Source organism: Centroberyx affinis, unplaced genomic scaffold, assembly GCF_046629955.1.
Source record: "Centroberyx affinis isolate AG114_WGS23_722 - 3 ecotype Tasmania unplaced genomic scaffold, CSIRO-AGI_Caff_v1 ptg002593l_1, whole genome shotgun sequence".
Classification (NCBI taxonomy): domain Eukaryota; kingdom Metazoa; phylum Chordata; class Actinopteri; order Beryciformes; family Berycidae; genus Centroberyx; species Centroberyx affinis.
This window is the reverse complement of record NW_027280796.1, coordinates 312,021-328,099: the sequence shown is the minus strand read 5'-3', so window position 1 is coordinate 328,099 and position 16,079 is coordinate 312,021. Positions and strand designations below refer to the sequence as shown.

Sequence of the window (16,079 nt, the reverse complement as noted above, 5' to 3'; positions counted from 1 at the left end):
TGTATCCATCCCATCCATTTGTTTTTGCACCTTCAGCACTTTTGAAAATGTTATTTTCAAGCTACATCCCTATGTTATTAAAATAGTAAAATTAATAATAATAATAATAATTATTATTATTATTATCTTTGGAAATACAAACAATATATTACTATTATTATTATGCAAGCTGGTTATGAGTAAATATGAATTGATTAATTTATTGTTTTTAACGGATGCGGGATAGAAGGTGACATTATGATTTTTTTCCGTGCAAAATAAAAATGAACTGGCGGGAAAATGATTCTCCTCTGCAACACTACAATTCCCATAATGCCCAGAATCCCTGGCGCGTAGGTGTTTCCGGTGTCTTATAACATTTTACTTCCTTCCACACAGACCGACACGAACAAACCGAGAAAGAAGACGTCGCTAACTTTTAAACGCTGTAGTCAACCGTCGCGTTTTCGTCTTACTTTTTGTTTAATCCTGCTCGTAAAATCCCGGGCATGTGGCGAATGGTGTCTGAATATTGAAGAATTGTTGAAAAACGAAGACCTTAACGCGTAGGCCTCCGAAGAAAGTTTGGTCGAGGGCCTGTAAACAACATGTCCTCCGCCTCGCAGGCTTCCTCTAGACGGCAATGGTGCTACCTCTGCGATCTGCCCAAGATGCCCTGGGCGATGCTGTGGGAGTTCAGCGAGGCCGTGTGCCGGGGCTGCGTCAACTACGACGGCGCGGACAGAATAGAGCTCCTAATTGAAACTGCCAGACAACTGAAGAGCACCCACGGGGTTTTAGACGGCAGGTCTCCTGGTCCACAGCAAGGCAAGCCCAGCTCGGGTGGGCCCATGGAAGTAGGGCGGCAGCATGGGGAACGTTTAGACAGGGGGAGGGGGGAGTATGGGGTCTCCTCTCGCCTCCCCAACGGTCTGCACAGAGCTGAAGATGTGGCCATATCAGAGGGCAGCCGACAGAGTCCAAACACTCGCCGGGCCATGGCTGGGGCAGTTCCTGCTCTACATGGGACTATACCCCATGCCTTGTTGGCCCAGGGGTTAGTAGGGCCCCCTCATGGCCTTTTAGCCCCATTGTCAAGCTCCAGGACTGGGGCCCCACCTATTGCTGTCTCAGCTGGCCCCATAATGGGCGATGCTGGCAGAAGACAGGCCGTGTCCCTGGGTGTGGGAGCCAGCACCTCTACTTTGGTGGGTCTAGATGCTGGAGTGTGGAGGAACAGTGAGGTGATGGCTGAGCTGGCAGAAAGCGCCCGCAGCCGGGCCGAAGGCTGGCCCAACCGCCCCAAAGCGGTCCGGGACGTGCTCGTGACCCTGAGCAGCTGTGTCCCGTTTAACGTGCGCTTCAGGAAAGACCACAACCTGATGGGTCGCGTTCTAGCTTTCGACGCCAGCACAACCCCTGAATTTGAGCTGAAGGTGTTTGTGGAGTATCCCAGCGGCTCCGGAATGGTCTTCTCAGGGATCCCAGACCTGGTCAGGCAGATGTTCCGTGACTCGGCCAAAGACGCGGGCAAAGCCGTGAACTCTGGGCTGCGCTACGTGGAATACGAGAAGCGGCAAGGCACAGGGGACTGGCGCGGGCTCACGGAGCTGCTGAACGACGGGGTGCGTTTGTTTAAGGAGCCTCCCATCCCAGAGGTGCTACCGCAGCCGTACCCAGACGCAGGGATGCCCATGGCAGCCGCCGGCCGCCCCGTACCTCCAAAGAGCACGGCGCGGCGACGCAAAGCCTCCCCGGGGTCAGAGAACGGAGAGAGCGACGGGAGGCCCGATCACCCGGCTAGGGAGCCGTGGCCCCGAGGTGCATACCCAGGCATGGAGCCCCTGCCCGGCATGGCCGCTCCCCAGGAGGGCCCCCCTCGTTTGCACAGCCAGCCCTCGCCCATCTCTGCCCTCATGGGAGTCGCCGACAGCCTGAGCTCCAGCCAGATGGCCAGGGACAGCCCCAGCATGTCCGTGGCCCACTCCTCCGCGGCCGGGCGTCCCACCAGCGGCAGCCCCTCCACGGCCTCCTCCTCCGTCTCCCAGGCGGCCATGGGGCAGGGTTCGAGCGCGGTGGGGCCGAGCAGCGCCGGCGCCGGGGAGTCCGCGAGCGGCGCCCAGGGCACCCTGCTCTGCTGCACCCTCTGCAGAGAGCGTCTGGAGGACACTCACTTCGTCCAGTGTCCCTCTGTCCCGCACCACAAGTTCTGCTTCCCCTGCACCCGAGGCTCCATCCGCAGCCAAGGCCCAGGAGGGGAAGTGTACTGCCCCAGTGGAGAGCGCTGTCCCCTGGCCGGGTCCACCGTGCCGTGGGCCTTCATGCAGGGAGAGATCTCCACCATCCTGTCCGGAGACGGCGACGTGACGGTAAAGAAGGAGAACGACCCCTGACCTCTCAGTCCTGTTGTGGTGAATGGTAAGATGGTGAGGAAACATGCATTTTCTGTACATCACAGACTCACACCTTTCATTTACAGGTGGATACAAAGGATGTGGGATGCAGCTGTCCTGAAAGAGTAGGCAGTCTGTGAAATGAGACTGAGTACGAGGTTAAAGTGTGTGTCAGCTTTAATTTGAGGCAATTATCAGCTATCTCAGATTAAGAAAAACTACAGCTCTTCCCCTTGTTCTGGACTGATCAAAACTAGATTCAACAAAGTACTAACTTTTAGTATGTTGTCAAAAATTCCCAGTGTGCAGTGGCTTCAAAGTTAGGTTTGCAAACCACAAGCATCATCAGGCTCAGGTGCACCTTTTCCCCCCAACATCTTATACAGATTCAGCTGTCACTTTACATGGCTTGAAATTACCTTGAGACAGAATATAGTAGAATCTTTGAATCTTCATGCTCCTGCTATAGAACTTAAAAATAGCATGAAAGCTTAAAGCAATTTTTCTCCCTACAAATGTTTTCATACTGTGCAATAGAAAATATAGCTACTTGTAACCAGAGAACAATCTGGTTAAGTATTTTCAGTTCTATCATGAAAATCAATAGCAGGAGCATGACCATTTAAATCTAGTTTGATAACTCCATTCTGTACTCCATACTGCTAAACTTCACACTGTGTAATTTCAAACATAGTGTAGTCATTGCAGAATTTTCATGGAGATGCAATGGAAAAAGGTTGAAAAAAGAACCTGACAATAAGATATTAAGATCACACGTTTTGGAAATGAGTTATGACAATACAACATAGTGTATAATGCATTTTAACAACACAGGCTTGTGCATGCATTAAAAAAATGCAAATGCACCTCTTGGTGGCAGCACACTATTAGGGTACAAAGCCAAGGTAGGCTCAATGTCATAATGGCTGAAGTTCAGAATTACAAGAGAATTGGCACGATTAAAAAATATTTTATTGTTCTTGTATCCTTGAGTGACATAAACAAACATTATCTCTGCCAACATTAGCTCATCATCTGGTTGGTAGGTGCTGTGTGTGTGTGTGTGTGTGTGTGTGTCTCGGGGGTGGGGTGTGTGGGGGGGGGGTGGTCACACAAAGTGAGAACATTGTAAATAGAAAGGAAAAATATTTCCTACATGTGAGTTCTAATAGGCATTTACTGTTCACATTAACATAAACAATACTTGGATTGCAGTGGAACAATACATAGCCTTCACACTATTTAATTTAGAAAAATTGGCCGTTGCTCCCCTGTAATGTGAAAATCCACCCAAAACATTTAATTCCTGTTTTTGGACAGCTTAGTCAGGATTTGTGCACATGATCAACCCTCTCATAAAACTCTAATAAAACAAGGATTCGGCCTGTCGTGGCATCAAGTGACACTTCTATAGTTGCTCTATTGACAATGATTTGGAGCTCAGGTATTGGCAAGAAAATGGGGGGAAAAGAGAGCTGCTTTGAGTTTCAAAAATGTAAGGGCAAAAGTCAGTTTTGGCTTGGGTGCATTAATGCATGTGGCTCGGCCAGTACAAAAGAACGGAGGGCTCCTGATCCACATCATAGTAAAAAAAAGTTATAAGCCATGGACAAAACTATTAACACTATGGTATACAAAACAATGTAAAACAAAGTAAAATTAAGCTCTTCACAAAAGACCCTATGTAGTCTAAAATGTCTTTTTGAGTGGTCTATCTAGCCGTAACAGACTCCCAAGGAGATGAAACGGAACAAAGGAAATGTTAAAAAAACAACTGTTGCTGCCATTAGACTTGGCTGGCATAACTCACGCCCTTATTTCTTTTATCAGCGTCACATCATGGCGTAAAGTCTGATTTCCGTGACATGGAGTCATTAACTTAAAACTGTATCCTAACAATGTACCGAATGCATCACTGTTGTAGTTGCCTCTTTGATTTAGACCACATCCTCTATGCTCCAAAACTGCAAATAGCCAGTGGTGATTTGTCATCCTCGCAAACAAACAAGTGCTTGTATGGTTGTTTTGATATTTTGGCTCCAGAGCACATAGCACAAGGAGCGAAGTTATAGGGGATACTCTTGGGTATGAGAATCTAAAACTATGAAATTATAAACAAAGATGACATAAATAACCGAGTTGACCTTAGAAACGTGTTTGATCATCGTTCAGTTGTGGAAAAAAACAGCACTTTCTAGCCTTTCAGTAGCCCATACTGTTTTTGTAATGTAAAAAAAAATTGTGCCCAAATCCTTATATTTCTGTCTTCTTTCTCCACAGTGGATCAAACAACACTTTGAAAGCACTTCCCTAATTTCTCACCCAGAGGTCCAGTTTGGCTGCGGTTCATTATGTGCACCTCTGAGCTGCAGTGAGAGCCCAGAATAACCACGAACCTAAAAGGACAGCTACAGAAACACCGTTTTCAAAAAGACACAACGAGACTCACTTTTGAGGAGAGGGGCCCATGTCTGTTTGTTAGGGCTTGGCTCACTTTCTGAAGTGTTGGCTGGTACATTAAGACCCATTCTTGAGTCCCGCAGTCAGAAATCTCTCTCCTTTGTCCAATGCAACAAGAGGCTTTTCACGAGGCCTTGTTTTAAAAGCCCAGGATTGAAAGCACAGGTGTGTTTTTAAGAATGACAATCTGTTTTTTGTTTTTTTCCATTTGTGTTTCTATTATATAAGTTGCATACTGTGCTCTACAAATGAATGACACCGATATTGATAGTACATGGTGTGACAGAATCATGCAATTATTCGAACTGAAAAACAAATGAATGTCCAAAATATGGCAAAACCATTAGGTCCTTAAAGCCAGGGTTTGAAAAATGTAATCAACACATTATGTCTCCTAGGTATGCTCCTTTATTACATATATTGTATGTCAAAAATGTGAATTTACTTTCAATGGCTATGTAATTTCTATTTTTGATACAATACAAATTTATATGTATTTGTTTATAGTAAGTGATAAGAAGACCAAAGATGGCTTCATGCTCTATGTAATTTTATTGTATTGTAGCTGTGTATGCTGTATTCACTGATAACCTTGGCATCGGTCACTAATTTCTTCATCTATCACAGAAGTAAGCTTGTTTTTGTCTAATATTTACTTTTTGAATTCTATATATGGTAAGATAATTAGCACCACAATCTTCAATGGTTAACCCACATACTCATGTGATCTTAATAGGTCAACTCTATAATAAATTACAGAATAGTTATTGTAGTTATGGCTGTCTTATTATTTTGCTACTGACTTGAATATTCAATATTTCAACTCCAAAAGCATGTTACACACAAAAGATGTTCATGTTCATTTTTGTAAAACTTTATTTGATAATTTGCTTTAAAAAAAAAAAACCCACTCCAAGTATTGTATGAACCCTAGACAATTTGCAGCCATGCTACATATGCACAGATATTGCATTTCTCCACAAATCTCTGCCCCATACCACAGTTAACCAGTTTTGTAAACACACTGCATGTGAGTAACAAAAAAAATGTGTAATGCAAAATGAACCAGAAAGTGATGAGCCATTCTTAATATAAAATGCATGACTTGACCAAACACAAAGGCCAGCACACCACACCAAGCAATGTTCAGATCTAAAAAAATATAGATATATTGTAAACCCATACCCACAGTTCTTAGGTTTATATTGCAGCACAACATCCTAATCCCACACATGTTCTCCATAGACATGTTGATCTGTAAACATTCGTACATAGAATGTAAATCCTCTGCTTGAATTTGGTTACATTTTACATCTTGTTCAGACCACTCATTTGATTATTAAATACCAAGCTGAGCAGTGGCACAACTGATCAGACACCGGGGCCGCCGGCGTCCCAAAACCCCACGCCTCAGAAGGGGCAACCGGTGTCCCGCAGGGCCTCTTGAGCTCCCTTCAGGGTCTCCCGCTTCACACATTTCCAGTAGCCGGAGATGCCGTGCTGAGGCTGCACCTGAGGGAGGACAGCGTCACATTTATCATGTCCGACAGCACTGGAACTCACTGTCAAGTGGGAAGTCTAATCAGAGAGGAATCTAAAAGTGTATCTACCACTCAGAAAAGTAGCTGTTCTAAGGATTAGGTCTGTCCAAATACGTTGGCACGCTGAAATGGAAGTGCTATGTATAAAAATGTAGTTTTTAAAACCTGATATGGCTGAAATTTCCTTAAAAATTCAACCTTATAGTCATTGTGTCATTTAACATCCAAAGTGATAAGAATTAAAGGGTGTATTTACTGTACAGATAGCTGCATACACTGCAAATATGTCTTAACAAGTCATTTAATCTAACATTGAGTCCTCAAATCTTATTCCTAAAACAAGTAAGTAAGTGACACTATGTCGATACTACAGCAGTGATCTGCCTTATGTCAAGATATATGGATATAGAAGAAGATATTTCAGGATATGTAGATCTAGTCAAACTGCATTGGAAGCAAGTGATTTTTTTAGTTTTAAGAAAAAAAAAAAGATTTAGAACTCAATACTAGATTAAATGTCTTGTTAAGATGGACATGTTTTGCAGAGTAGCAGACACTTCATCTACTACAACGAAAACACAATATAAAGGTCTTCCAAGATGGATCGACTCACCTTCAGACCTCGCAGTACTCTGTCTTCCATCACGGCGATGAACTCCTTGTGGCTCAGGCAGCTGTCTCCATCCATATCAAAGATTTTAAATACAGTGTCCAGCACATTCTCGGACAGATCATGGCCCGTGGCAATCTTCACAGCTCGCTTAAACTGGGCTGCATGGAGCAGAAGGGGAGAAAAACACTTGAGAGTCTGGGCATGCATGTCGTGTTAAGGAGAAGACTATCCAAATGTTTTCATCCATTCTAGCCAACATGAAAATGGTTAAGAGAAGCCTCACCCATTCCGATGGGACGGTTGGATTGACTGATCATTTTCACTGAAAAGGCAAAATCCTCCAGATTGTTGCTGAAGAGGCAGAAGGCTTTGAACTCGTCAAATGTGATGCTCTATGAGAGAAAATGTGTCACTCATATGATGCTTTCACAGCATTTTTGTTTCAGCTGATCGTGAACAGCAGAGAGGAAGGAGAGGAGAGAGATATGGGGTGGAGGACATGTGACACAGGCTGAAATAAAGATTCCAATTGACAATGCCAAAAGCGGTAAACACATCAACTTAGAGAGCCACCAAGGTTCACCAAATACACAACACTAACATGGTAATACACTGCTTAGATCAAGTGCAGTACAACATAAATTGGTTTTGCCTCTCTTGAAGCCCATTACCACCCTCCGTTCCTTGTACCTGGCCAGCGGGGATCCTCCTCCTCATGTTTTCCCAGTAGGCCTCATTGTCTTCCTCGTTGGTGTAGTGCAGCAGCCACTCGGCAAAGTCTTCCCTTCGCATGGTGTCCATACCCTTGGAGAACTGCAGGAACTCCATCTCCTGTACCTCGGCCTGCAGGTCCTCCATGAACCTGGAGGACAGAGACGGTTTACTGAAAATGTACTAGTGGATTTGTTTAATGTGATAAGTGACCATACAGAAACTATACATTAGATAGTATTTGGCATTCCTTCAAATCCAAAATCTAGAATCAAGGACCGTTCCTTACTTGCGGAAGTCCTGATACTGCAACTTGTTTTCTCCATTCTTCCCAAAAAAGAAGGCCTGCAGTGTGGTGTTCACGCCATCCCCCTCCTTGGCTGGCCTCTGTAACATGACATTGAGTTTCAACACTTTCTGTCTCTGCCATTTCCAAGTCCCAACATGCAGGGAACAGGAAACATCATGTATCTTTCACCATAAAAACCCTGTGATGGCCAGGCTTTACACTAGTGACAGTGAGAAGTGACATTTCAAAAGGACTACTATTTCATAATATTCTTAGTAGGATATTAACAATGTTACAAGCTCATAAATGTGATTGGTAATGTGATTACACACCTCTGTGTTGTCCTTGGGAACTCTCTCTTTTCTTTTTCCAATGATGTTCTTGAGCTTCAGTAGCAAAAAGAAAAAAACAATTATTTAGTTTCCATTTAACAAGACAAATCCCAAAATATTTTCAATATTGGATTTCTTTAAATGTTGTAGTTCACATAATACAGTAACGCTGACATCTCAAAAACCACAAGAAATGTCAAAAGAAATAGAGAATCATGTCATGATCAATCCAGACGCTCTTTCAGTTATAAGCAAATGGTAATTCATGCAATTCCACCCTTTTTCTTAAGCTTGTGAGCCAAGCTAGAAAATAAAAATTCTACACAAGGTGCACAATATGCCAACATGCAGTCTATTTTGGACAAACTAGCCTAGACTTCATCTAGACAGAAGCAAACAGAAGTCTCCTCTCGTTGGTCTGGTTGAAACTGATACAAAAGTCTCTAATGGTTTAAATAAACGGGCTAAACTGAGGGACTGACTCAGGCCGCAGAGATGCAAACACGTGGCAAATGAAACAGACTTGAGCAGCTAGCAGTCCAACTCTCCCTCACCTTTCATATGGTGCTGGTACCATGGGTCCATACTTACAACTGTGGTAGCATCAGTACTTGAGGCAGCATTAAAGGTGGCAATATTTTGAAATTTAAGTGTGCGCATAGACACGTGAACAAACCACAATTCTTTCTGTGCAACATAGAAGAATATCCACTCCCATGACTACAGTGGTTAAATATTTAAAAGTATTTAATTTAGTCATATTAATAAAATCCTAATAAAGTCCTCAAAGGTCTTACCTTGAGAAACTCCTTCTTGTCGACATGCTCATTGCCATCAATATCAAGCATTTTGAAAGCTATATGAAATCCTGTGCGTGGCTCTGAAATAGCAATGCATGTTCAGTTATCTCAGTTCCGTCTGTGCATACAGAATTTGACAATAATAAAGATGCTTGATTAGTGAGATACAGTAACATTTCTCAACACTGACTGGAAAACAATGTTGAGAAAAGAAAGAACAGAAAAAACGCATGCGTTTGCCGGTTCAGCCAAAACAAACAGATGCCACTATATCTTTGAGATATGCAATGTTTTGACAGACCATAGAAAAAGCACTGGCAAGTCAACTCTATAATATACATAAATATAGCACAATTTCAGTGAAAAAGAATATAGATACAACATAGTAGCACATGCAAGGTTTGGGAATCTACAACTTACTGGTCAGGATAGTCAGCAGGAACAGATACTCTGTGTAGGATATCAAACCTGCAAGGAACAAAACAATACAAGGTAACTCAAATGTATTTTAGGGACAAAATAAACATATCGATTGAACTTAAAAATGAATGAGCCTAAATCCATCATGACTGAGGGCGCCGTCTTTACCATCAGCACTATTCTGTTGACAGACCGATGACTTACCACTGTCTCCAAAGTTTCTGAACAGATCATTGCCAGCCCGTGCTTTTGAGGCAGCGGTCAACATCTTATTAACCTCCTGCAAAGAAGACCATGACAATAAGATCACGGCACAATCAGTGCAAATTGACAAGCTAAGAGAGCTCCACATGTGCAGATTGAATGACAATGTAAACACACACACCTCTTTGGTTAAAACTTTCTTTTGCAGCTTTCCTACATGAGAGGAAAAAAAGAAAAGAGACACAATTGTCACACAATGTAATAATATACCTTTTCTGCCTAGCTGTTATTTGTTGTTGTAGCACGTACTGTATCTATTATACTTGAATATTCTCAGGGCACAAGAAAATTTGCAAGCAGCCCCAAGTGTTGACCAGGTGCCACTGTTTTGACCCTTGCTCTCCTTGGTACTAGTTGTATGTAATGATGGCAATTTAGGAAATTTAAGCTTCTTCTACTGTACTTATTGTAAGTCACTCTGCATCCAACAGCTAAAGGCCTAAAATGGAAATGGGTATGTGGAATGGTGATGTTATGCTTGGCTGTAAACTGGGTCACGAGGCATTATCCCAAATAGAGGTTTGGGAGAAGTGTGTGCTAGTTAAGGAGGTGGGCACACAGCTGCAACACTCTATCAGTCAATGGCAGTTTGGCTGTCAGATTATATACATTTCCAGAAAAAGAGGTGGGTCTTTTCCATATAGCCTTGACTATTACTACAAGTTCTGATATGGTGTCTGGCTCTGCACTTCCAGACCCAGCACATGTGTCTCTGGGAAAAGAAAGTAGACGGACACCAGCGTTGCTTACGGTCAACACTCTCCAGCATCGCAGAGAACAGGAAGTCCCTGGGGGTCATGTAGGGCTCGTCTTCGTAGACCATGGAGGCAAACTGGTTGAAGCGAATCCTCCTGGCAGACAGCTGGGGCGCTGCAGGTTCCTGAAACAGCACAAGGGACACAGAATTAAGACCAGCATGAACACTTGAACCACTTTGACAGCTGAAGGACTGACGCTCATTGGCTTGATAAAGGAAGTGGCTTTGCTCAACCACTGTATTGTGTGGGAGTGAGAGAGAGAGAGAGAGAGAGAGAGAGAAAGAGTGTTTATGTATGAGAAATAAGGGCCGTTAATTGTTGACAGAAACTTGTTGAGAGAAGCTGCTACTTTGTATTTAGTTGTCTATCATATTTATCGTGAAATGCAACTTACGTAACGTACAGTATAACATGACCTATCTATGGTTCAAATCAGAGAGAAAACAACAGTTCACACTTTGCTCTTTCCACTGTCTATAGGGCATCTACAGGTTTTTAAGACCTTTATAATGGCAGTAAGAATAACACGTAAGGCCAATTTCACAACAAAAACAAAGACGAAGAGTAAAACAAAAACACGAGACCTGTCAGAACAGAGGTGTCATTGTCCGGGTTGATAAGAGAAGTAGCTAGTAGCTACGCCGAGCAAAATCAACATTTATAAGACCTTTGGAACTAACTTAAAAGGCTACAATTTACTGTATTTGTTTAATATCAAGGCTTGATTCAATAGATACAATTCAATTGCTGACATTTCAATACTTTTACAGCCCTGCGGACACCTTGTCTGTCTGTAGTCAACGCTGGAGTTATTTGAGGTTTACTTACTTTCTGCTTCTCAGCATGGACGGCGAACGGCAACGTCCGGCTGTTGGCGTGATACTGGTAAAAACAAATCACCCCGGTTCCGACTAGAGACCCCAAAACACCCGGGCCGAGACCACGGTGCAGCCCCACACCTCCCAGAGACCGAGGCCTCCTCAAAAAGCTCCTCAAAACAGCAGCGACCCTTCCCCAGCTGGCCATTTTCAGGAAGCGAGCTAGGTATCGCTGCGAGTCTGGACAGGCTCGAGCAAACAACACGACTTCCGCTCCGGTTTTTTCACAATAAAAGCACCATTCGTACTTCAGTGGATTCCTTGGCAATGTCCACAGGCGCAAGAACAGTTTCACAAGTAGCCACACAAATACTAGTAGGGGATGTATGGAAAGAGATTATCGCGAGCAGACATAGTATTTGCATTGCAGAAATTTCAATTTGTCATGCTCCTATTGAACCGTACAATTAAAAAATAGTCTTGGTAATGTTTTCAATTTAGGTTTTCCCAATTCAAATTAAATTTTCTTCTTCAGATTCACCTTCAGAAAAACACATCTGAAATTTTATTGTCCGCTCAAGTGCTTTTGGATTCTATCCAGATCCATTTTGTGTTGTGTGCCTATGGCGAAAATGAATGGGATTTTTGGATCCCAGTGGCCAATCGCTGTGTTCTTAAAATGGGCGAAATAATGTAATGACATGACCAAGTTATTAGGCTGCATATTTTAACACATTACTGAATTTTTAAAATATGTTTTGCCAGCAACCATGGTGCTGACGCATCCTGGCTTCTCAAAGCCACGAAATGCTGGAATGCGAAGATGGGCAGGGCACAGTGCAACTTGGCTTCTTGTAGCATTACATTCAATTTCAAATCGTGCTTTAAAAAAATCATTTTTTGAAGTAATTTATTCTACAAATCTTTTATTTTAATTCAGTGGTTCAATAGCATGACATGTTCAAATTTATGCAATTCAAATACAGTTCTCTGTTGGCACTAATCTCTTTCCATAACTAGGAATTAATAATATTTTCATAAATATAACTTTATACTCATTTTTCAGTTAATCTTAAATCTGGCTCCTGGCTGTGGCATAATGTGACAGCTAAACAAAAGGTTGGTTTACACTTGTCTGATGTCTGTAATCACTGCTGTAAAACAGAGCTATGCATTATCATAACCAGCTCTGGTGGGTTATGATAATTAAGAAAAACCAACAATTGTTTTCTATTTACAAGTCAGTCTCTTCATCTGACTTTAACCCAAATATAATTTAATCTGTCAAATAAATTATTGATTGTACCTGTAGAAGGATTTCTACACATTTAATGTTTTAAAATTCCGTATGTTTACACACCTCTATCTTTAGACATTGGACATTTATTGATCATTGTTTTATTACTGGTCCTGATAATAACCAGACACTTCACGTATACACTTCACTCTGTGTCTCTCTTTATGTCTCCCTCTCTGTCTAAAGCAATAGATGTGTTCAGTGAGAGCCTAATACTGAAAAGAACATCACATATTGCTATTACTTTAATACTGAAATACAGAAACATGATTTGTTAAGACCAAATGGTAAATGTAGCATACAGATGATCCACCAAGCAGCTTTTATTTCAATAAAATACAGTATCAACTTTTGCAGCTGGATTGCATGTTATGCCTTGGTCTTCTTTGAATTTTCATATCAAGTTCATGTCATGACTGTAATTGTAGCCATTCAGTGTATGTAACAATGTCCATCTTGCAATATTGGCTCATGCTTTAAACCTACAACAACAGAGGGGAAAAAAAGACAATGGCAAAATTAAGGGATGAACAGATTTTATGAGACAATACCATATTTCATATTTCCACAGACAGATATTGGCAGATGTTACTCAGTCAATTCAATAAACAAATCAGAATTAAAATGTACATTCTTAAAACATACATCGAGTTGTGCAGACTTTGTGCAATACCGTATACATGTATGTTTTTTTTTTTATAGAGTAGACCCTGCATCACCACTAATGTTTTACACTGTGCATGGGGCGATACTTTAGTGCAAAACAAAAGTTGCCTGTTGTTTTTTGTTTTTTTTCACATCAATGATTCACATTTCCACTCACATACTTTTTTATTGAAAACTGCATGTAGCTCTGATGAGTTTCAGCATTTCATTGATTGCTATAAGAAAGCCATAAATACAGCATAAAAATGTTCGTATTGTACCAATTACTGTATGTACAGAAGCAAATATCTCAAGCATACTGATCTGAAGCGTTTAGATAACCCCTTAACATAAACACAGTTTGGAAAAGACCAGCCCTTCAGTTGATATCCACCAATGGTTCAGTCCTGCAGTTGCTATAGAGCTTCAGTATAGTTCGTCTCTATTTCCTCGGGGGCGCTTAACACTTTAATGTGGAGGACACAGACAGTTTCTCTTCATGTTACTAAAAAAAAATACATTTTTCAACATTTTGATTACTACTTCAGTCGAGTGTGTTTACATAACAATGCCATATACCTACATATGTTACTATTACACCTGACGTATGACCCACAAAATTTGTTCCATAAGGTAGGAAGCACCAAGGCTTTAGCATAGAGTATATGGAGCTGATCATGTGGGAGTCACTGCTAATCAATGCTGCTGGCTGCTACCTGATGAGAATGTTGGCGGTGATGACAGTGTGTCTTTTCAAAGTAAGGTCTTCACCTTCCAATTCATATACTGAGAGAGCTGTGGTGAATGGTAACAGTTGGATGTATAGTCGAGTGGAGAATCGTCCCGCTTTCCCTCTTGACATTCAATACAGTTTTCAAACTGAATTCAATATGAGGAACAGATCATTTTCATAAAGCGTATGACCGTGAGTCACACCAGTATGGGGGATAATGCAGGTCCACATCAAGTCCACGTCAAGGTTGCATCAGCAAGTTTGGAGGTTTATTTAATGTCATAGCAGCAAGTTGTAATGTAAGGTAACAAAGACATACACACTGTAAGACCATCAATGAAGGAAACAAACAAATTTTGCACAATATCTTTTCTTCAGTCAGGATTTATGCTGCCTATTTCATGTAGAATGTTACTTAAAACAAAGTGGAAAAATCCCCTGTGTGTTTCATAAAAGTGATGGGAAGAAAACACTTCAAATGCACATGGTGATGCGGGCTAAATATCTGCCATAAGCAATGAAGTATCAGAACCATTACAGCCACATGAAAATACTATAGCTCCTATTTCAGTGATAAAAATGTATTGCAATGACAGGCTCACTGTCTGTGGAGTGTCAAGTAAAATAAAGTCATCTATGTTCAAATAACCAATTGTTTTCTCTATTAAACCACTCTTGCATGACATGGCACTTATGATAACCACTGAAAACAATTTGTGAACTGACAAATCAACATAACATTTACATCATAACATAGCTTATCGATTCGCGTTGGAATTTGAAGGCTGCGGTAATGCAGGCAGATATACTGACAGTACACTCCAGAAAGTCAGTGAATTCAAATGCTGCTGCATCTCCAGCCAAATGGACTCTGAAATATAGATAGTGTTTTTGGTCTGTCGATAATAAGGAAGACTGTTAAGAAGTCTGTTTGTTTACATAGTTTTGGTGCCATTTGACAGGATGGAAAATGGAAAAACAGTGTTACAACCAAAAGGACATTTAAAAAAAAAAAAGGGTCAACTGCTGCCTATGTTTTCATTGAATATTGTTTGTGTCTACTTTCTTTAAAGTAGGTACAATGTGGCCAAATTGGCCACATTGTACCTACCTTAAGGAAGCTTTCATTGTACTTATTATGTACAGTTAATTGCCATACATGACAGAAACAAACAATAAGAGGATTAATGCCTATTCACCTCTGGCCACAGCGTAGTTTAGAAGTGTGTTGCCTTGCCAAACTGCATCACCAATGCTTAGATTATCCAGAGCAGCATGTACTTAACTGCCCAGGCTAGTTGATTTTCACTAGTCAGTAGTAAATAAATTTAGCACACCTCTCACTGACACACTGACCACTCAATCAGCTATTTGAACAGGTTCTTATTTGGGGTGCGGAGGCGACTCCTGAATTTGATAGCAACCCTATATGAATAAATGGTACGCATATAAAAATACAACAAGCATACCTACAGTATGTCCTGCTGCACTCCCTTCCTCGGTAAAAGGTGTTTAATACAACTAGATATTGGTGTACTTATATACACTATGATATTTAATAGTGACTCCTAATTTGCATATTTTTCATTTAAATGGAATAAACATTTATATTATATTTGAGTGATGATTCTTTTTATTTCACTTATGTGGATTAATACAAATGTTTTAATTTTACCCATTTCAGTTCAGAGTATTGTTTTATTTGAGCACAGAATTTATTGGTATACATACAAAGATAGGTATATACAATTTATGACTTGAATCATGACAGTTTTACATTTAACTCGCCTGTGACTGAGAGATTCCAATCGGTTTGAACTTCAAATGAAAGACATAGGGGACGGAGCGGTTCACGCTCGGGTGAACTGTCTCAGGGTCGGACAAATTTGGGGCACCACGAATTCAATGGTGAAACATTGCACCGCTGAAACCATTACAATCTGTCGAAAATATATTGCAGTAATACAATACAAACAGCAGAGAGGTCACACGGCTTCTTAATTCACTTCACAGATCGAGGAGTATT

The 16,079-nt window shown here is 41.5% G+C and overlaps 2 protein-coding genes across 3 annotated transcripts; one reads left to right on the top strand and one right to left on the bottom strand.

The window, feature by feature from the left end:
• Positions 1 to 381: 381 nt before the first annotated feature.
• LOC139656976 (interferon regulatory factor 2-binding protein 1-like) lies at positions 382 to 5,565 on the top strand. 2 transcript variants are annotated; one of them, XM_071534652.1, is made up of 2 exons: positions 382 to 2,397; positions 4,653 to 5,565. In XM_071534652.1, the coding sequence occupies exon 1, from the start codon at positions 588 to 590 to the stop codon at positions 2,370 to 2,372; it is 1,785 nt and encodes a 594-aa protein (XP_071390753.1). In that variant the 5' UTR covers positions 382 to 587; the 3' UTR covers positions 2,373 to 2,397; positions 4,653 to 5,565. The 2 variants fall into 2 exon arrangements, with proteins under 2 accessions (XP_071390753.1, XP_071390752.1); XM_071534651.1 differs by having other exon boundaries at positions 382 to 2,405.
• Positions 5,566 to 5,690: 125 nt separating this feature from the next.
• micu2 (mitochondrial calcium uptake 2) lies at positions 5,691 to 11,621 on the bottom strand. Its single transcript, XM_071534650.1, has 12 exons — positions 11,389 to 11,621; positions 10,553 to 10,682; positions 9,924 to 9,955; positions 9,743 to 9,818; positions 9,539 to 9,586; positions 9,116 to 9,198; positions 8,319 to 8,372; positions 7,987 to 8,084; positions 7,677 to 7,848; positions 7,270 to 7,378; positions 6,987 to 7,144; positions 5,691 to 6,344 (listed from the first exon to the last, which is right to left on the bottom strand). The coding sequence occupies exons 1-12, from the start codon at positions 11,584 to 11,586 to the stop codon at positions 6,243 to 6,245; spliced, it is 1,260 nt and encodes a 419-aa protein (XP_071390751.1). The 5' UTR covers positions 11,587 to 11,621; the 3' UTR covers positions 5,691 to 6,242.
• Positions 11,622 to 16,079: the final 4,458 nt, after the last annotated feature.

Coding starts and splice junctions, on each gene's coding strand:
- LOC139656976 (XM_071534652.1), top strand. CDS start 588: ATGTCCTCCGCCTCGCAGGCTTCCTCTAGACGGCAATGGTGCTACCTC.
- micu2 (XM_071534650.1), bottom strand. CDS start 11,586: ATGGCCAGCTGGGGAAGGGTCGCTGCTGTTTTGAGGAGCTTTTTGAGG. Junction 9,587..9,742: donor CAGAAACTTTGGAGACAGTG/GTAAGTCATCGG, acceptor TGTTCCTTGCAG/GTTTGATATCCTACACAGAG. Junction 7,145..7,269: donor CAACCGTCCCATCGGAATGG/GTGAGGCTTCTC, acceptor TGCTCCATGCAG/CCCAGTTTAAGCGAGCTGTG.